The 21,758-nt window shown below is 37.5% G+C and overlaps 1 protein-coding gene across 1 annotated transcript in view; it reads right to left on the bottom strand.

The window, feature by feature from the left end:
• Window positions 1-399: 399 nt before the first annotated feature.
• WDR25 (WD repeat domain 25) overlaps window positions 400-21,758 on the bottom strand; it is a 59,288-nt gene continuing 37,929 nt past the window's right edge. The window contains exons 4-7 of the mRNA XM_041476365.1: window positions 17,704-17,834; window positions 4,874-5,044; window positions 2,577-2,717; window positions 400-2,194 (exon numbers count right to left, since the gene is read on the bottom strand). Of these exons, the coding sequence (XP_041332299.1) occupies window positions 1,973-2,194; window positions 2,577-2,717; window positions 4,874-5,044; window positions 17,704-17,834 (665 nt within the window). The 3' untranslated portion in view covers window positions 400-1,972. The remainder of the gene's footprint in view (window positions 2,195-2,576; window positions 2,718-4,873; window positions 5,045-17,703; window positions 17,835-21,758) is intronic.

Here is a 21,758-nt window from a genome sequence, read left to right as displayed (position 1 = left end):
AAACCTGTCATAGCTGTTGGTAAGGTGATTAAAATTATGCAGCCACAACATCTTGGTCTAGACTACAAACTGGACCCACAGCCTTGGTATAGGCTTATTTCTTACTACAGGCAATAAGGAACATAAGCTACAAACCAATGGAGTATATTATGCTCATTAACTAATTAAAATCTGGTGTTCACAAGGATGTTCTGAAAATTTTTCTCTGAAAAAGATTTTTTTACTGAGTATGCAAAAAAGCTGATAGAAACCCCTTGCATTTGTGCCAATATGAAAAAACAGAAGAATAAAAATATGCTACAGAGGAGAAGTTGCTGCTATACATGGTTTCTGGATTCCTGACAGAGACAATTTACTCAGCACAATTATCCTGTGTATGTTAAAACACCTTTACAGACTAACCAGACCAAGGACAAGACAAGCTTACAGCACTCACTAAAAGACAATACATGTTTATATGGAGTCATGATTAGGAGTACATATGGCCTATGTGATGCACAGACATATTATTTTTCATACATATACACACACATGCACATAAAATATTTTCTAGAACCAAGTAATGCAATTGCAGGGAACGCAAATTTAAAGTACACTTACAAACAATCTCTATATATGTAAATACACAGTAATGGCCTAATGAACTTTATATCTGCTGAAGAATAGCCCAGCTCCTGTTTGAGTACTGAAGAACCTCCCCTGCACTGAATAGCATGATGACAATTTTCTGTGCCCAAGCAACATCAAGAACTATGGAGAAATGCGTATGTGCTTGCAATAAATTAGAGTAATGTTAATTGTTTTCACCCCCAAGCGTCAATTCCATTATAAACTTGTGTACTATCCTGCCAAGAATAATAGGAGTAAAGTAGTAAACAAAAATAGCATGTATTTAAAGAAATGTTTATTTTTTACTGAAAAATATGTATACATAGCTTCATTTTTTTTTTTACACAGTCATAAGAGTAAGTTTAAAACTCAAGTCTAAACATCACGACTTCAAAAACACAAATGTATTGACTTCAAAAATAGGTTCAAGCTATCTGTCACACATTTCCCTGGAACTCTCAGAAGGCATTTTACAGTAAGTTGAGCTGATAATAGACTATCCATTTTCAGAAGAAGCAGTCCCACCTGCCCTGCGACCTTCCCCCTTCTTGTGCATAGAAGCTGTTTTGCCTTGAACTACAGTATTACTTCTCTAACTCTCCAGTGATCAGGTCAGGGAGGTAAACCAGTTCAAAAAAGTGGGAAAAAACATCTCAGGAAAATGGAATAGATATTAACTGATCTGAATTAACATCATAATCTGTTAAATACTGTGTCCTCAACTTTTGGTGAGGACAAGAGGAAACAGTCTCCTCCTGACAGAAGAGGTTTAGATTAGATAATAGAATAAATTTCTTCAGCCAAAGGGTTGTCAGGCATTGGAACAGGCTGCCCAGGGAAGTGGTGGAATCACCATCCTTGGAGGTATTTAAAAGATTTGCAGATGTGGCACTGTGGGACATGGTTTAGTGGTAGACTTGGCTGTGCTGGGTTAAAGCTTGGACTCAATGATTTTAAAGATCTTTTCCAACCTAAATGATTCTATGATTCTGTGACAAACCCTGGTCTAAGAAAGCTGCACTGAAAAGATGCATAAAAAGAGCAAAAATTTTCTTAAATTTAGGTGCTCACTCAAAGCAGAATGGGACTAGATGAGCACCAGAAGATTGACAGAAAAGGGTTTAAATTTTGTTTCCAGGGTTGAGGGAGAGAGCAGGACCACTTCTTTGCTCAACAGCTAACCACAAAATCATCTTAACTGCATTATGAAAGCATAAACGTAGAGGTCATAGAAGAAAAGACAACAGTCTCTCTCCTGCTTACAACACATCCCAACAGAATTTCACATTCCATATCCTGGCTTATTTCCTAAGCCTTTGACAGACTAACAGGAGAGAGACATCCTAAAAAGTAACTCTGCTTGTTATTGCCAGATCTTGATTTCTCCAGCCCAATCACAAGTTGCAAGGAGCGATGGCAAGACTGGGTGAAATATTGCACTCACACAAGCTTCTTTATGTGCAGACAAAGTGCGAATAATCCTTGAAGTATGATAGTTGTAAAAAAACACTTTGCCATCTGAACTTCCTGTCACCAAAAGTGTGCCATCTGGAGAAAATTCACAGCCCACTGCAAATCCTTCCACCTGTGAAAAACAATAACAGAGTAACTCTTGATGCTGATTAGAAAAGTTCATTGTGGTATACTGAAAATTAATATAGTACAAAACCTGCATGTCTTTAAATAAATATACACTAAAGATTTCTCCAGGTCTTTACTAAGACACAGCTATGTCAAAAACTTTTTTAATCAAGACATTAAGCATTCATAAAGTCTTCTAATAACTATTTTATTCAGAGTGTATATGATTCAAAATAGACTGGCACATGGGAAAGCAAATGAAGCCAATTAATATCTATCACTGATTTATAATAAAACACTATTAGCAGACATATTTAAAAGTAGAGGTGCTTTGCTATCAATCTTCCTTTTAAACTTCATACTGAGTTCCTGGTGGGGAAGGATACCTTGTGTCCTTCGTATCTTTTCTTTTTGTTGATTCGGTAGGGTCGCTGGGCAGAAAACAAAGCCATGTAGTTCCCGTTGGTCTGAGCAACAAACACTGACTCCTTGGGGTGCAGGGTCAGACTTGGGCAAGTGTAACGCTCCTGAAAATGATTTTAAAGGAAGTTTTGTTGTATCAAACAGAACATTAGTTCAAATGATTCAAGTTATCTCTTTGCATACTTGAGAGCCCATGAAGGACAATGTAAGACAAGTCATCTCCATATATACGTTATACAAAGATACTTAACTCACTACAAACCACTGGAAGCCATACATCAGGACAAATGCTAAATCAAACCTCTACCTTATTTTCCTAGATATTGACCAAAATCCCATATCCATCTGAGCCATAATTGTACTGCAGAACAGCTGCAGAAAGGTAATTCCAGCCAGATGGCTCTCCATCATCCTCTTCCTGCCCAAGGAAACCCAAAGTTTGGATGTGGAAGTGAATCTTCTTTCCCCATATCCCTTCCTCCACAGCTATACTGTGCTTTCCATGTTACTTTGTACAGTTCCCAAATCCTCCATCCTTCCAGTTCTGGCCAGACTGACAGGAACAGAAAACATCTGATTCAAATAGACACCTTTCCCCATCCCACTCTTATAAAAAAGAAGAAGAAAAAAAAGGATTGTTATTAGCCTCCTTATGACAGTGATGTAGCTGCTGCTGACTGCAAACTCATAAATATCTGCAGCAATTAGTAAGACTTGGCTTTACTGTACAGTTCCTATTTAAGGCTGAATTAAATTACTTTCAAAGTTCATGGTGACTCCCTCAGAAATCAACTGCTCTCACAAGGCTTCCACCAGGTCCAAACCTCTTATAGTTTCAGGCTGACCTAAAGATTGCTGAGTTTTGATGCCATGAGAGCTCTGGCTGTAGGATCTATCTGCATGTGAAGAACACCAGGATAACAGTGACCATGGGCTGTGTGGCAGAACAGGAAGAACTACGGGAAGAATAGGATTGGTTTTGTTTTGTGATTTGGAAGTGAAGAGCTGGGAAGGAAGTTCTGGGTACTGTAAAGTATTGGGCACAGTGCAACTGTGTGTTTCTGCAGAGAAACTGGGTCTGGAAATATGACACTAGAAAGCACAATGCAATCTGCAGGAGCATGCTGCTGTCATGCTGGGTATGTTGTAGTAATGGGTTATTTTAGAGCTGTTAACTATTCATTTGTTAATGCAGACAAACAACAGAACAAGTCCTGTTGGGATCTAATCTGTTTGGAGAGCTCTGGGTTACACTCCCACCTCAAAGGTTACAAAGGTAAAATTCAGAAAAGTGAAGCAGAGTTTGCAAAGTCATCACCACATCTTGTTTATTCACAGTGCAGAAAGGTAGGGGGGAGGTGGAAAAAGTGCATTTCAGAGATGCTGCAGTCATGTTTGTTTGTTACTCCTTGATGCTGAACCTTTCTGGTCTGCATATATTCACAGTTATTTCTTTTTTCCTTTACTATTGTCTATCCAAGGTATTGATAGATCCAGCATTGTACAGCGACACAATTCTGGAAATTAAACACTAAAAAATCCCATTAAATCATCAACTATGTGCTCTTGTCAGCAGAGTACTGTTCATTTCAGCCAAAAAGCATCTATACACAATCCAATCATATTATATTACATAGGATATTAGACTTGGGTTTTCAAAAAAGACCCAGAGAGTTGAAATTTTCTATTAACTGCTTTGGTAATCTCTTTTTAAGCTGTCAGCCTTTCTAGACAATTTAGTCCATGAAATGTCTTGCTTGGTTAGATGACTGAGAAATACTGCACCTGCACTGACAAATGCAAATTTTGCCTCTGTGATTATTCTGTATTAGGTATCTATATGCACATATCAGGTTGCTATTACTTTGTGAATATTAAACTCAATTTGTCAATAGCCCTCCTTGCAGCTGATGACAAATGCATGAAAAAGTGTGGGAAAAGAAACATTGCACTATAGCAGCTACTGCCATGCACCACTGGCAAACCACAATGACACTGCAGAGTCCTTGCCTAAATATAGCTTAGATGTCAATGAATTAGCACTGAAATGTAAATATTTTAAACACAAGGAGAACTCTCAGTCTTCAAGGTTATTTTTTAATAACAATTTAGTGTTAAGTATGAAAACAAAGAAAGTCATCAACTTACATGAAAGGCATCTTATACATCACAAGACCTTATTGAAAATCAAATGCTTCTTTACTACACTGACAAGTATGAAATATTAAATCATGACCCAAACAACAGTAGTTGATCTTACATGAAAAATCTGATTGGAGATTTTTGCAGCACTCTGGAAGTCCCACGCAATGATGGTGCGGTCAGCTGAGTCTCGGCTCACTGCATCCGTGCTGGTAAGAAATTCTCTTCCTTCAGGCAGGAAGAGTATATCCAAAGTCTGTTGTACTGAAGCTTTGTACACTCTCAACACCTAGTGGACAAAAGAGTTTTTTTTTTGACAGATTAGAACATGATAACCTGTATTTTCCCTCTTTGTATTAATAATAAACTCCATTAAATTACATATTATTTTCAAACATCAAAAGGTAACTCCATTTAAAATGTTGACATACTAGTGTTTTTCAATAGCTTGGTCAATGAATACAAAGAATCAGTATACAGGAAAATTAAATTATGTTTTAAAAAGCATCAGTTTGTAAATTTATAAATTATATATATGTAAGAGTCTGTTGTAAATTACCAAGGAATTAGAATAAGATCGAGAAAGAGCTTCAGACAACACAGTGTGAAGCTGGATCTACACAAACTCCCCTCAATACTCTGAACTCTTCTAGATTCCCTGGAAGAGATAAAAGAATCCTTGGCAGCAAGCTGTCCCACTCAGTGAGCAGGGCTTTAAAATGAAGGACTCAGGAAGTTTGGGGTGTCCAAAGTGGCAACACCAAACACATCATTGCAACCCACTGGGGACAAGCCAGGCCAACCAGAGCAGCAACAAACATTCCTTAGCTGCCTCCCAAGGTGAAAACCAGCAGAGCAACCACCTCAGGCGTCTGCATACCAACACACACAGCCTGGGAGCAACCAGGAGGAGCTGGAGCTGTGTGCCCAGCCAGAAAGTGGAAAGGACCTGAGGATCCTCATGGACAACAAGCTCAACATGAGTGAACAGTGTTCGGCTGCAGCAAAGAAATCCAGCTGGGTGCTGGGGGACATCAATAAGGGCATCACTAGCAGAGACTGTCATTGTCCCACTCTTGCCAGCTCTTTTCACGTCACACCTGGGACACTGTGTTCAGTTTTGCCCACACTACAAAAAACATGGGGACAGGCTGAAGAGAGACCAGAGAAGGGCAGTGAAGGTGCTCAAAAGACTGGGAAGCTGCTACATAAGGAAAGGCAGAGAGAACTGAGCTTGCTCAGCCTTGAGAAAAAAAGGTGTAGGGGAGACCAAGTTCCAGTATTTAAAGGGTGGCTACAGAGATGATGGAAACTCCCTTCTAACAAAGAGTTATGTGGAAAAGAGGAGGGGTAATTGGTAAAAGCTTCACCTGGGGAGATTTTGATTGTACAGAAAAAGTGGGTTAGATCCATGTAGAAATGGGTATCAGCCACAGGATTCTGAATATTTTAACAGTCTGTAAGCTGGATCTTAAAAAGTAAGATATTTTTAATTATTCTAAGGAACACATGAACAATTTGAATGTCCTTTCTTTCCATCTTTCTTCATGAAATTCTGTATCTATGTTGTCTAATTTGAATTTTGCAAATCAATACTTTTGCTTTCTTTTTTCTCTGATTGCCTCCAGTGAAGAGAAACTTCAAGGCACGTGGCCAGATCAAAGCAAACCATCTCTCTGAATATGGTGATCCTTGAAACTAGGACATGGGAAGACTCCTAGTTATTAATATCTGAATCTCTCTCCAAGATAGCTAAAAACATAGCTCTCTGCACTTCCAAAGTGTATTTAGAGGTTAGTCCTCCTTCTAATGTCACTAGAATACCAATAGAGTGGAGAAAGTGCTTGAAGCATTATCCTGAAATGACTCCCAACTGTGTGAGGCATTTCAGTGCTTACCCTTATATTCATTTCAGGGATATCCCTTATATACCTAGTGACTGCTAACTTCAGGGCCCAGACCATTTGCAGACTTTTTTTGTTTTTATAACCACCAAACAAACAATTTTCAGGTGTCACAGTGAAATATCCTAAATTATACCCCTGTTTTACACTTTCACCAATAAAAGAAAAATCATGTCAAGTACTAAACACAGCATGAGAACTTCTTGATTTCTTGCCTCAAACTCCAAAATCTATGACTGTTAGGAAAATGTTCAGAAAGGTGATCCTGCTTTAGGGTGATCTACTTGTGGATGTCCTGAGGTCCCTTCCAGCTCTGCTTCCTGTGACCTCAGCATGCAGAAAGATGGCAGCAGAAGCTGTTCCAGTTGCTTTTCACAGGTTTTGTGAAATACACAGTTTAAACACATCATGTTTGCATTTGGTAAAGAACCTAAGCCATGCAAGCACCCTACACAGCCTGTAATAACAGCAACTAGATGTAAACCTGCACACTCAAAAACCTGCACATTTCTCAGCAATCTGCCTGCTTTTTTAAGAGAGTGAATATACAAATGTGTTACTTGCTCTCATCAGATTTTACAGCCTCAGAATCTGCATAATCTACAAAGCAATTAAACTTTGTAAAGCCAAAAGGGATATTTCCATATTTATATCCTCCACTTTCTCTATGGAGAAATCACCATGCATATTTCTTCACAGAGTTATAAAAGGAAGTCTATAGTTCATTAGTAAAGTAGAAAATGAAGCTATTTTGTAGAAGCAAAAATGAAAAATAAAATCCCAAACTGAAAAAAAAACCCCACAAAATATAATAGCTGCCTGGAATGAGAAATGGAAAACCACACAGAAACCTGACAGCTGTAGGAACTGCAGGAGAAGAATGAAGTCAAATTGGGGGGAGTGGACACAAAAGGCAGAACCACCCTGACAGACTGAGGAGGCAGCTACTTAGCAGCAGGCACCTGCTCAGAAGTGACAAATCCAACCAGAGAGTCAGCAGGAGCAAGAGCATGGAGCAGCACAAGTGTAAAAACAGGGACAAAGAGCCAGCAACAAAGGCCAGTTAGTGCTGGGAGATGAAGAACAACAAAACAGAACAACAAAATGGCAACAAACTTCCAAACGGATATTCATGGCAGTGATTTTTAATATTTTCTTATTTTAAAGATGAAAATCACAGACATACTGTTTACATCTTCATTATCTAAAAAAGCCCCAAACTTGTGAAATGTGGGTAAATATCCATCCATATGTTGTGTCCAGCATTGTGAAGGGTTTAGGTTTTGGACTTGCTTTTAACAGTTTTTGGAACAACAGACATTTCTTGGTAAGGAAAAAGAAGATACTATGAAGCTGGTAATGTGCAAATACTTTTAATGTTTGCTGAAAACCGATTGGGCTCTTACAAAAACTGCCAGTATCAATTTAAACATTTTCACCACTAATCATTAAACAATATTTGTTTCTGTTATTCAATAGGATATTTAACCAAATTACCTGTGTACCTTACCTTTGCAACAGAGAACTGCCTATCAAAATAAGCACAAAATACCTTCTTTTTCTATATGTTTGATACATACCTCAGAAAAACTATGCTTTTCTTATCTTCAAACCACACAGTAGGAACTGACTTAGGGAACAGTAAATTAACACTTTGAACAGCAGCTGGGAACTTGATATACATACTATTTCAATTGCCCCATAAAGACAGCTTTCAAAAATAGCTTTCAAAAATAACTAATTGCAACATCCCTGCTCAGGAAAGTACTCATAATTAAACCTGCTTTGTTCTACCTTAGGCAATTAATTCATTACATGCCTGAGGAACTTGTCCGGAGGAAGCACCAGTTTGCCTACCCTGCTGGCTTTAGTTTGTTAATAACAACTTCAGCTCTTTTCCTACTCGTAGATTTATCACCTATCAGCACTGGAAAACCACAGCTCACTTATTCAATCTAAGAATTTTATGGACATAAAAGAATTAATTTCAAAGAAAGGCCTAATCATTTCTGGTGTCAACACAATCCAACATAACAACAAACCTTCAATAAGACAGGAGCTAATGGCTGCAGGAATTCAAAAAGAAAGGTAATTTAAGCAAATTAAATCAGTTTCAAACAGATTCTTATGGTTCTGGTGATTTGAAAAGCAAGCTGTGATGCTGAATTCAAGGCATATATTTCAGATGGGTGTTCTATAATACTTTTCTCCATTAAGCACATACCATGCAGATCCTGGTATTCTGTCAAGAAATCTCAAAGCCTCCACATGAGCAATTCAGAAGCTGCCATCTGCCCCAACTCTGTGCTGGTCACTTGTATGCTGTGTGCAATGCACTTTACAAAAAGCACCCCAAATTTTAAGCTAGTGATGAGAAAGAAATGTGCTTTTATGTTCATTACCCTGGGCCATCAGGAGAGGAGGTCTCAAAACAAATCTAATAGGACTACAGGCAATATGGCTGGTCATCAGAAAAAACCCTTATCAGTGAGATCCATAGTTTCCAACCTGTAAAATCTGGCATATTTTTTCTTTCATTTCTTGTCCTATCTTTGTATGATTTGGCATGGACCTGCCTCTTCCTACTGACATGCTGGGTAATTAGTTCAATGGAAAACTGATTAAATTTACTCTGTGAAAGAGTACTACACCATTAACAGTAACAAAAAGAACATTTTAACTTAAAGAAAAGCTTACTCTTTCACAAAACAGAAGGGGTTTTTATCTATTGTAGTGCAAACCATTTGTGTCAATCTATTGTATTTCTCTTCATGCAGTTAAAAACCCCTGTTTTTCTTTACTATTTATTTTTTTCCCCATTTTTAACTGCTCTGTTTTCAGAGATAAAGCTCAACATTATCAAGAGAACTTGAGAATAATTAAAAGGAAATAATGACTTTTTAAGATGAAGAAGTGGTTAACCTTAATCTAATATTGATCTCTAAGATTTCAGATATGAACAATGTACACTGGACTTTTTAAAGTCAATTTTAGATCACTTGAAAAGGCACTAGAATCTTGTGATGGAAATCATCAACCATTTATAACAAAAAAATTATCTTTCCATCAGATTTTTTTATTTAAAATTATCTCCCAATCTCAAATAGGATAAGAAGCAAAATCCACATATAGGAAAGATACAAATGGCTTTTCTGTGAGGAACTCACAGAAAGTTTTTTAGTACAAAAACAAGGAATTCTTTGTAAAGAAATGAGATGACTGAGGGAATCTGAAAGAATTGGAAATAAAGTCTGAGCAGCATGGAGAAGGCGAGTGGTTTTCTCCATTATAAGACTTCAGACAGCAAATGAGCAGAAGGCAGCTTCAAAACACACAGAATGAGATGCTTCTTCAAACACTACATATTTAAACTGAGTTCCTTGCTAAAGGAAGTTGCAGATGTAAAAAGATCAAGAACAACCAATTCCACAGTGTGAAAACAAAGTGATCCAAGAAAGACAAAGAGGCAGGAAGCCCCCAAACTCTAACTTAGAGAGGCCTAGGTAACCATTGCTGGGAATTGTGATAAAGATGTTTGATGTGTGCTTTTCTATTCTTGTTCTTCAAAAGTGTATTGGTCACTGTTGGGGGTGTAAAACATGCCTAGAAATGGACTGGAACTGGAACAGCCATTCCCTGACAGCCTCTCACGTGAGCACTCCCACTGCAAAAGAAGGAATGCTTTGTTCCTGGCTCATTTCTGTCCCTCTGGGAGCACAGGAGTGATGTCCTGCACAGACAGGTGTAGGATTTTCATCCGCAATGCCACCATAAGAGGCATCCAAATAAACACAGCAGACTGCTCACCTCTGCCACAGACACAGAACACATGCCTTCACGCTCAGAAAGGACCCCTGAATGTTAATAATTAAAATCACATGCCATTATACAAGTAAAAATATACCCCCACCATAGTTCTCTGAACATTTGTCCATGGATTCAAGATGGATTTCTCTGAGAAGAATAACTTGAGTTTTCTAAAGCACTGCATAAATCATCTTATTTTAATTACCTTGTTCTTCCTAATACCAGCAGTACATGACAATGTATTGGCTGTTTCTATAGAAACCAGAAGTGCAAGCAGCTCCACCAGTTTCTACAGCCTTTTTTTCATATTTATATGCTATCCAGAGACAAATTCATTAGGGTCTCCTAAATACATGCTATTTAAAATGACTGCATCTCGTCTGAAAGAAATTGCAATAGAATGTTTCCAAGGAAACAAATGCGGTGCATTTGCACCTATTAATTTTTTTAACTGTGCTTTAACAGCTTGTGCTTGTTTCTTTATAAACTCAAGTATGGAGAAATAGCTCACCAACATAAAAAGCATCTCTTCAATTTTTTTCTTTTTAAGCCTAAAGTTGTAGATGATAGTTGCAATTTTGTAGCTAAGTAATGTTCAAGTAATAAACAAAGATGAGGGAGGGAAAAAAACCTGTTATTGCTGTGCCTTGAACTCTGCTGTTAATGAAAATTTTACAGTTCATTTCAAGACTTATTTTAAAAGCTTGAAATAGGAGCTTCCATCATTTTTTGCTAGTTAATTTGTTCTATATCTTATAAGATCTCAATTTTTAAAATGGGAAATTCTGTGTAAAACTTCAAATCTATGTTTTTCTTAAATTAGCCTTGAATTTGTACTAATCTTTTTTCAACTTTCCATGACAAAATTTTGTTATTAATCCAAAATGGTTGAACCTTTCTATTTCTTTGTACTCTTTCAGTTTCTACTAAGTTATTGCTATTTTTCCTGCATAATATGCTATTGCTTTTTTTTATTGATTGTGCACTTGCACAAGACAAACATGTAACAAACTTTTTCCAAAAATTAAATAACAAATTTTGTCTCCATTTAATGCCATGCCTGAAGCACTTCATTAAATTCCTCCAAGCCAGTTTCCCTTTTTTGAGACATCCCTTTTAGCCAATTTTCTCATTATACAGTACCTAGGTTAATTCCTGCCTTCCCCAGCTTCTCTTATTGCTCTGTCCAGTCCAACATCATAAAGTGACATCAAGTAAACTTCACACAATCAACCATCCCTTAAATAATATGATATTTTTAACTGTCTTTCATTTCTATATCTGTAACTAATCTTTTCTTCAAAGTCTGTTCTGTGGCTGTCCAGTTATATTTTACTGGGTCTCCTCTACCTGATGCCCTTGCTCTCTTTGCCTCCCTGTTTAACATAATCAGTAGATTTGCATTTATGGAGGTCTAAGAGCTTCAAATAATGCTTTAGGATCAGAGCCACAGCCCTGTCACCTTCCACTTATTCCCTCCCCAGATTACTGTGTGGTGCTTCACCAGGACTTGCTGTTCTGGCAGTGATCACAAACAGCTCTTGCCAAGGCTCCAACAAGCCCCGCTAGCTTGTGACACTGGACACGTGAACATCAACAGACAAGAGATCAAAGAGAGACTGTATCCAACAGCTGAGTGAATTATTCCTCTAGTTTTAATAAAGTCAAAAAAAATGTTCGTGATCTCACGAAGTCCCTCACATTTCCGCATGGACACAGTAAGGAACCAGTTCCTGAATGCTTACAAAACATTAAGCTGCATCAAAGCGGAATATAAATAAAAGGTAAAATATGCAAATCTCAAAAATCATTAAATGGCTACATTAGAAACTTTAATGAGTACATTCAGATGTAAGCTTTGACTGCTGTACATCCTTTCACCAGATTTAACAGCACCCCTGCTCTACGCAAACCTTGCTGACACATGTAAACACATTGTTCAACGCAGTTTGACCATTCACCACATAATGAACTTCAGCTCCTTTAAAAGTGTTACCAGTTTTAGACAGCTATAGTGGTAGTCCTTCTCTGATAGTACATCTGTGTAAGCTTAGAAACCCAAATTAAAAAGCAAAAAAAAAACCCATCTGTAGTCATATGCACTTCAATGAACACAATAAGGTCCTTATTGCTGGGTTAAAGGACACAAGTCTCAACCTTTTCTTCTCTTTGGTATTTCAAGGAATACTAAAATTTCAGGTAGAATAAGTGGCTGGAATACATACTGTATCATGTCTGAAAAGCAAATGTAGATCAGCCAACATGAAGGGTGACTGTGCTGGCTTGTGCTGAACATCTGACAAAATTCTTCCACAGCTCAGAGAAAGGAAACACTTCTAAAATACAAAACTACTTTAAGGTCTTGGGGTTATTGCACATTTCGTTTTGCAGGGTTTTATGGGGTTTATCTAGGTTCAGCTCCAAGGTCCAAAGATCCCATGGGGGCTGTTCAATATGATGCTTCTTCCTTGGTCGACACTACAGATTGTTTTATTTTTTAAAACACAGCAGCTCGCTTCCAGGTTTTCTGGTCTTTTCATAAAATCTCTATAAACATTCTCCAAATTTTTCATAAATTTAATCAATCTGTTACATACAATAATATAAAATCTCCAGAATAATCTCTTTACCTGAGAGACAAAACTGGATTTAACACAAACAGAAAGAAATAGCACTATAATAAATCTCCACAGGCTATTCAGCTGCCTCTTTTATTTTTTTTTTCAGGCTTTGATTACTCATGTCTCTAATTGTGAGATGCCTGTATACTTTACATTTCACTGAGAGGTTAACAAGCTGTCCCATCCATTCATTTCCTGAAGTATATTGTTTAGCTCTGTCTTAAAGATTTAACCTCCCTTATTGTTCTTCCATTCTTTGTCTTGCTTAATACCCAATGCTACATTAGAAATTATTTTGCTTATTTGCTCAACAGAACAGGGATAGCAATAAATATCTTTCAACATTACCCTTTTTTTTTTCTTTTTTTTTTTAATATCTGCCTCTCTGATTAATGGCCTGCTGCACATTTCTGTCATGGTTTAAACCCAGCCAGCACCTAAGGACCACGCAGCCACTCACTCACTCACTTCCCCTGTACCATGAGTGAACTGTCAAACTGAATTGAAAAGATTCATTTATACATGTCAGCAAGGTTTGCATTGTGTAAAGCAGGGATGCTATTAGCTCCCCTAAAATTTTTCAGTGTTTTAGTAGCTGAGAGGCTGCCTCAAACCAACTTGATACATTTTCTCGAGGACTTGCAAATCCAATTTTTGTACCACATTCAAATAATGAATAAATATTAGTAATTAATGCTCATAAATTCATGGTCCTGGTCAGAAGTACTAATTTTTAAAAATATCAATATGAGCTATTCTGTGTAATTTTCCATCAGCAGAAAGCATCAATGTGGCACACTGTCATAAAGCAGCTCACTTAAACCACTGCATGTATGTGTAATTGGACAACATTTCTGCAATTTTTCATTCTCGCTCTCTCTGTGTTATGCTCTGAATTTCCAGGAAAAATCACCTTATTTCCTGATAAAATTATCATTTTGCCTCACAGTTAACTTTAAGTTGTGCAAGAGGATAGCTTGTAAAAACACAGGAGTACATCCTAAAGAATGACCCCTGAAACTGAATTACCAGCATGCTGAAATTGAGTTTTCAATGTCCAATGAATAACAAGATTCAGATGCCTGATCTAGGGTGTTCTCTCTATTGACAAAACATGCTGCAAAGCCTGAAAAGGCTATCAGGAGTATGATGATAGGAACAAAAAGAATCATTAGTTCACCCACACATCATTCCAAACTGAATGACAGATTAACACACTTGAAAGAACAGGCAAAACAGGAAAATCTTGTAATGAATTAGGATGAAAGAACTTGAAAGATAGAAAGGTTGTTTGTGTCAAAATTGAAGCAAAAGTGGCATGAGGCCTCAGACATCTATTTCAGTTAAGAGAAAATGGTACTTATTAGAACAGGACAAATTTCAAAATATTGGCTAGGACTCTCTCCAGTTTTAACTATGGCTATAACTGTGTAAGATGGAAAAGATATGTGAATAAAGATAGCAATATAAACTGAAAGCAGGAATACCTGAAGAAGCCATTGAAATCCCCCAAAACTAGGAAGTGGCAGACGTGACATACTGATGAGACTGATAATTCATGCCTAACCAACATTTCATTCTATGCCTGAGAGTTTGAAATGTAACTACAGTATTTTGCAGTAATGATGCACAGGTGAGACCTCAGGCAACCTCCACCTCAGATGTTTGTCTGCTCCTTGTTACTGCCTCATGTAAACTGGGTGTTACCCCTCCCTTATTTGCCTTGCAGCTACACTCTCCATTGGTGAAGGACATGCTTCTTCTCTCCTGCCAGTTTTCAGGAACTTTCACTGAGAAGACTTTCCAAGACAGCCAAACAGCAAACTCCAGTCCACAGAGATGCACTTATTTCTGTAGGAGGCACCTTCTGCAGAACACCAGGATGAGGTGGCTGGCAATATTTGGCAATCACAGTCTGGGATGCTTGTGGTGCTTTGCTGGCTCTGTCCAGGTTAAGCATCACATGCTCCTCTTCACAAGGAAATGCTTTCTGAATCTACCTTTATGCAGGTCTGACCTTTAATCAGGTTTGCCAGAAATATCAACTGGCAGTTCAGCTGTGGTTAAACTGAGGCACCATCATACAAAACCTTAAAGGAAGGAGCTGCTTTAAGAGACACACACATTTATTGTCATCATTGCTTGGAATACAGTACTGTTTGATACCCTGTCTGGTGCCAAGGGAAAGCACTACTGAAGCTCTTGATGATTCACAAGGAGGGGGAAAGGGCCAAGAACAGCATTTTTCAAGCCATTTGTCTTGGTGACACTATAACACTGTTCAAAGATAAAACTACTGCAGATTGGCAGAGACACTGACAACAGAAGAGTAGCAGACTCAGGAGACAACTCAGAACTAATCTATCTAGCACAAGCACTAACATCTGTTCTCTAGTCCCTTAGCTCTACTTGAGGCAATGCCAATTTTGCATAGTCTTCAGAGCTTGTCATCAAAATCACTGGTATCAGAATTGCTGGAAAAAAAAGTTTTACTCAAGCATAAGTCTTGGATTGTAAATATCAATTGTAAATGAATCTTCTATTTCCTTGAAGGCACAGAAGTGCCTTCTCCATTATCAGTATTTGAGATTGTGTCCCACCACCTGTGAAAAATTTCTAACATATTCCTCCACAACCATACACAACATGAGCACCACCCATACAGGCATATTTTTGTAACATGTGACTTCAGCCATTTGTTACTGTAGAACAGAATCAGTTATCATTTTCCATCTGAAAAGACTGGGCACTCTAGACACACACAAGCTGGAGGCATTGCCAATTTTGATATGACCATGCTTCATCAATCACGATTGATTTCAAATCTAGAGAAAAATCATCTTCACAGATTCTCATAGATGGTCACTCAAAGATATGCATGGACACAAAATCCATCATAAAGAAATGACATGGGGTGAAAGAATGTCTCTGGCTTTGTACACAGCCAGACTATCACTTGACTTTGTGTATAACTACAGTATCATTTCCAGAAAAGATTATTGGACCAAGTCAGAAAATCTCTAAAAGAATGTTTTGTCACCTACATATGCCATCTTCTCCTGGACTACAAAGACCTCAAATTTGACATAACAATCAACAAACTTTAAGCCTTAAAAAGATGACACCCATTTAGTTCCTGAAGCACCTTTAAAGGCAGTTCAGCACACCATGACAACAATGGGTTCTCTGTGTTAAGAAGGACATTGAAGGATTCTGCACCTCCTCCCCAAAATTGTTCTACTGTTATGAGAATCTCAAGAAAGAAAAACTTTATTTACTGTGTCATTTCCTTGCTATGAAATCACTGATCCTGCTCTTCAGGAGTAAAGACTTCGATTAGTCTTTCTTCTTCAGCTCCCTGCCAGGAGGAACAGTGAAAATGGAAAATCTAATTTCTTTTTTTAAAACATTACATAGGTATTTTTTATTAAATGCACTTATATTTTTGCAATTTAAAACTAGAACCATCTTCCTTCACAGACGTATGCTTTGAGAACCTCTTCACATCCCTAAGAAGGAAAACTAGCCATCATACAAGTATGATGGATGCAATGAATCCCATCCACTTCTACAAAGGTTTTCATACTAACACTGTAACTCTGAAACTCACAGTAATTTTATTTTCAGAGTAGCCTCAAATGTGGCAGTCTCAATATGTATTTACTAATGTTTTCCTTTTAAGAACTTATTCATATGGTAGAGATCCTACATAATTAAATGCTTTCCTCAAACACCAGTGACAAATGCAACTGCAGCATAAGAACTTGATTGTTAATTGCACAAGAATACTCTGTTTCCTCAACAGAGCAACTCCCACAATTATTTCAGAGCTCTCCTGTTAGAGCCCTCATACCTGACATGCATCTCCCTTTATCTCTCACCTATTATTCTTAGTACATCACAGACAGAGACAAGGTGTGGCTATGCTATCTCATCTTTTTCAGGTCCCTTCTGCCATCCTCAAGAGCAAACAGATGGCAAACTATGATGAGTAGGATCTACCCACAGAGAAATTCAAAGGAAAACAAAGAACTAATCACTTTACATCCCTGCTTCTCTTTGAGCTGTTCTGTGCATGAGGACGTTGCTTACCTTGCACTTCCACTGGCAGAGTACAGCTCTGGTCTTACCTGAGCTCTGAATGGCAGCTGGGAGCACATTGCTCTTTGTGGTTCATGATAAAGTAAAAGCAGAGGCATTTTCCACCTCTGTGACCCTTCATGAATGTAAAAATTGCTCCAGGCTTCTATACAAAAGGTACAGGCATAATGTACACATCCTCATCCACATGTAAGAGCTTGAGAAGCAAATTAGCCATACTGTTTCTTTGCTTTTCACAATACTCAAATGAGCTATTGCTTTGTTTGATTCAACTAGATGTAACTTTTATCTACAGAAAGAAAAAAACATTATTTTTCTGTACAGTGTTCCTCATAGCACTTAAAACACATTACAGAGGTTCATGTCAATGAATAGGAACACAGTGACAAATGCAAAAGACCTCAGAATAACATTTCGGTGAAAGACCAGTAAGTACATCTAGCACCTTGATAACACACAGCACACACAACCTAGGAAACACTCGGAAAGAGAAAGAGAAGAAATATTTCCTTTACCTTAGAGGTCCTTAAATCCCATGCTTTAACTTCTGGGCTGAATCCTCCACAAATGAAAACATTTGACTCTGTAGGGTGGAACTTCAGTGCACTGATCCTAAATTCTGTTTTGCTGCTAAATATCTGCTTCCCTAAAATCAAGTGACAAGAGGACATTAAAATTTGAGCAGAAAATGAAATAAGTTATTCATTTCGACTTAGTTTCAAAAACATCAAGATTGCTAAAAGTGAACATGCTTATAATAACACGCTTCAAATATCTGGGGCTTGTCTAATTTCATGAAATAAAAGACAGCTCACTAATTTCTATCCACTTGAAATTGCTCCTGCTCATGGGCCTCTGCACCACTGACTGCTTCCTGCTGAAAGGAGACAACAAGTGGCTCCCACACTGAGGAGAGGAGCTCCACCGAGGTCACCGTTCAGACAACACGCAGGAAGAAATCTACAAATCTAATGGTTGAATGTTTCCCTACCGAGAAGCCAGTCTTTTTTTTTTTTTTTTCAGTGAGACAAAAGTAACTTGAACAAAACATTGTCTGTACATAAATACCACATCCCAATCTATATTACAACTCTTGAGTTGTTTACTTAACTTTCAGTGAAGGTAGGAGTGAAACTTCATCGTGAAAGTAGGAAATAATTTGCAAACCACCATATGAAGGCAATAGCTGTTCCCATGGATACACTGCTGCCAACATTTAATTGTACACACTAATCTCCACAGAGTCCTGTGGTTAGGATCAATTGGATTGCCTGCACTTTGGAACACAACAGAACTCAGCTAGCTTAATTTATAGGACTTTTCCACAGTTCCTGCTTCCTTTCATCCTAACAAATTCATTATATTACTGTACATTTACTGAAATAAAACTTTTGGCACAGCAGTATGGACCAAGATAAATATATCTGCTCACTTTCACAATAACAACTGTGATTTATATTCTACATATCCCATATAAGGATCAACATTAAATAAAGTTACTGCTGAAAGCAACAGTGAAGGAGGTACTGCGGAACTAAAATAAAAAAAAAAATCCTTTAAAATACTATGATAAAAGCTTCTTAAAATATTCTTTAATTTGCATTTTATGCAAGTGATGGTTATCTTAAAACAGGCTTTTTTAAACAACTGAAAATACTTTCAGATAAAAACATTACTGACAGATGTAAACACTTGCACTTAGGTGTACAATACTAAAAATCATTCACACAGATTTTTTTATGCTTATTTCATTCCCGGGGGCTGATTTATTTGATTTCATCATCAGCTCAATTTTCCTCATCTGCTGAACTCAACTTACACAGTCAATGGGCTAAGACTTGTAAAATTACTTATTTATTCAGCTTAAAGAAGAGAAAGGTTTTACTTCATCACACATGCTCATCAAGGGAAAAGATGAGGAAAAAGATTATGAAGAGCCTAAAGGAGGGGTGAGTGTTGTTCTGTGTGAATTCTGGTATTTGTAGGGGATTTCTGTCCTTTTTTGAAATGACTCGCCACCAATTGCCAGTGTAAGATCTAAAGAGCTTCTCTGTCACCACTAAGTGAAACACTTAATTTTGTCCATGAGTTCCCTCCCCAAAAGGACAAAAAAGTCATCAGGGCAGCAGAGATTTTCACTACAAATTATATCTGTGACCATCTCTTGCCATGGGAGCTTTCAGAACCCCAACAGCTACAGGGGAAAAAAAAAAGACTCCACAGGGAAGGAAGAAAGTATTAAAATCATCAGTTATAGGAGCAACAAGATATTACTCTCATGTACACCACTACCAGGCATCATTTGGGGAGGCTTTACAAAAGCCACATACACAGGCATCTCCCTCTCACCCCCAGCACTTGAGAAAATACTGAATTACCCCATGGAGGCTCACTACTGAGTTTAATAGCACTTTACTCCCAAAGGATTTTGTTTCTTACTAGTTCCCAGCTTAACAAAAACTCTGGGAGTATCAACAAGTTTTCAATGGGACTGCAGCCAGAAATTAGCAAAAATGCAGCCTACCTGTACTAATCCTGTCACACAGCTTTACAAAGGACACGTCAAGTGCTCACTGTTTCCCACAAAGAGGGCTGTCCAAATGGCATTAGACATACCCATAACTGATTCAGTGGAACTCCTCATTTAAGCTTTTGGCAATCACTGGCTTTGCTGTGTGTTTACCTCCACAAGACTTCTCAAAACTGCTTTTTCTATAATAAATACTTGAGTTCTCTAGCCTAAGACATGAGAAAGTCAGGTAAAACACAGGCAAAAAAGATGTGCATTTAGTTCAAGATGCATTTCATCTACTAACTACAAGATCTGTTACCTTTTCCACAGAAAGATTGATTTAACATAATTTGTTATTAATTAGTCAATTCCATCCCATTCCCAACTGCTTCCAAGTAATTTAATAATTTGCCTGATATTTTCTTCAGAAACTAAAATGCTTTCATTACCTACTTTATCTCTTCCTGTTTGAAAGTGAATTTGCCCTTTTCTTGTCTTCTAGAGGCTGCAATTTATCCAAAAGCTCTCAGTGACAGTCACTAACATAATTAAACCATAATAATCTCAGTGTTATGAATTCCACATTACAATGTAATAACAAATAAAATTAATGCAAACAACCTGAGCCTCTTATTCACCTCTGTACTCTTTAAGCTCATTCTTTATCCTATTTTAAGCTGTCACCTTATGATTTCATGCAGACATTAACCATTTTTTTTTTTACTTAAGTCAGAAACAATCACAATAAACTAATCCTAAAAGCTCAGGCTCTCCAATTAATACTTTGAAAGACAACCCTCCCTCTCTCGTTGCCTCCACAAAGAAATTCAATCAAACATCTCTTTTTGGAAATTGAGTAAGCAGTGTTCTGAAGAGTTTGGTGTTATTAGATGTATACACTAATTCCATTCTACTGCCATGTCACAGAAAATGAGCAAGACTGGAACGTAGACAGGCTGAACAGCAGCAGTTAAACTCAAAAAGTGTTAGAGAAAGGAAACACTCTTATTGTCACAACTAAAATTTATTCACGATTCAGAAATTTAGGAAAAATATCCATCTGAGAGATGGAACAGGTCAATGCAAAAGATGACATGGGGCATATTAGCTCATGCAATTCAGTAATTTGAGGCAATGAACTCAACTCTTAGTCTTTTTCTGTACAAACTTGGCTTCATGTGTTTTACTATCATGAGCAGAATTTATTCTTGCCAGGCTGTAATGCTGCTATGATGGAGCCTACCCCATAGCTTGGGAAATCCAGGTTCAGTGTTTGCTATAGGTCCTCCTCCACCTTTCTGGAAAACATTTTTTTCAGTTACCCATCTTCTTTTCTAGAATTACTCACTTTATTAAAATGAAATATTCACCTTTGGGGGGCCTTCTTTTATATATTAAAAAAGATGGCCTTTGAGGAGAAGACCCCCTTATCCATAACAGGTATAACTCAGCATGCTTGTATATACCTTTAGTGTGTATATATTTATTGCATTTTAGTTCCTAAAGGCAGCATAACCAACCCATAGACTAGAAAATTAGGCCTTTTGAAAATGTCTTTGGCTAATTGAGGGAAAATCCATACTACATATCATTTTCCTTTATAAGGGGTTGTTATTCCAAAGCAGAAATCAAATGTTTTTCTAATCCTTAATTTTCACAATTTCAGTAACAATATCTACTATATCTTTTGCAGTGTGTTTTATGTTCTTTAAAGGCTTTAATTAAATTCTCCAAGCATTAAAGGCTTGCCAGTAACATAATAGTAACATGCACAATATGGAAAAAAATCTTTAAAAATATCTTGAATATATGTTTCTGCTTCTTTATGCAGCAACCTACTGTGAAACTGCCCAGCTATGAAATCAGATGTTTTAAAGGCTATTTAACATTCTGAATTTTTCACAGAACATCAGCACAGTTGCTCAGCAGAGGATGCTTCTGTAACTGTGCTTAGTGGTCCTCAGGTTCACACACCTACCTGCGTAACCCTAAAACATTTACTTCCTTACTCTGATCTGTAATCTGTCTTTCTGTAAAGAAAGGTGAAGACTTACAAGG

Source organism: Pyrgilauda ruficollis, unplaced genomic scaffold, assembly GCF_017590135.1.
Source record: "Pyrgilauda ruficollis isolate IOZ18807 unplaced genomic scaffold, ASM1759013v1 scaffold38, whole genome shotgun sequence".
NCBI classification, from domain to species: domain Eukaryota; kingdom Metazoa; phylum Chordata; class Aves; order Passeriformes; family Passeridae; genus Pyrgilauda; species Pyrgilauda ruficollis.
This window is presented reverse-complemented; position numbering and strand designations above follow the sequence as displayed.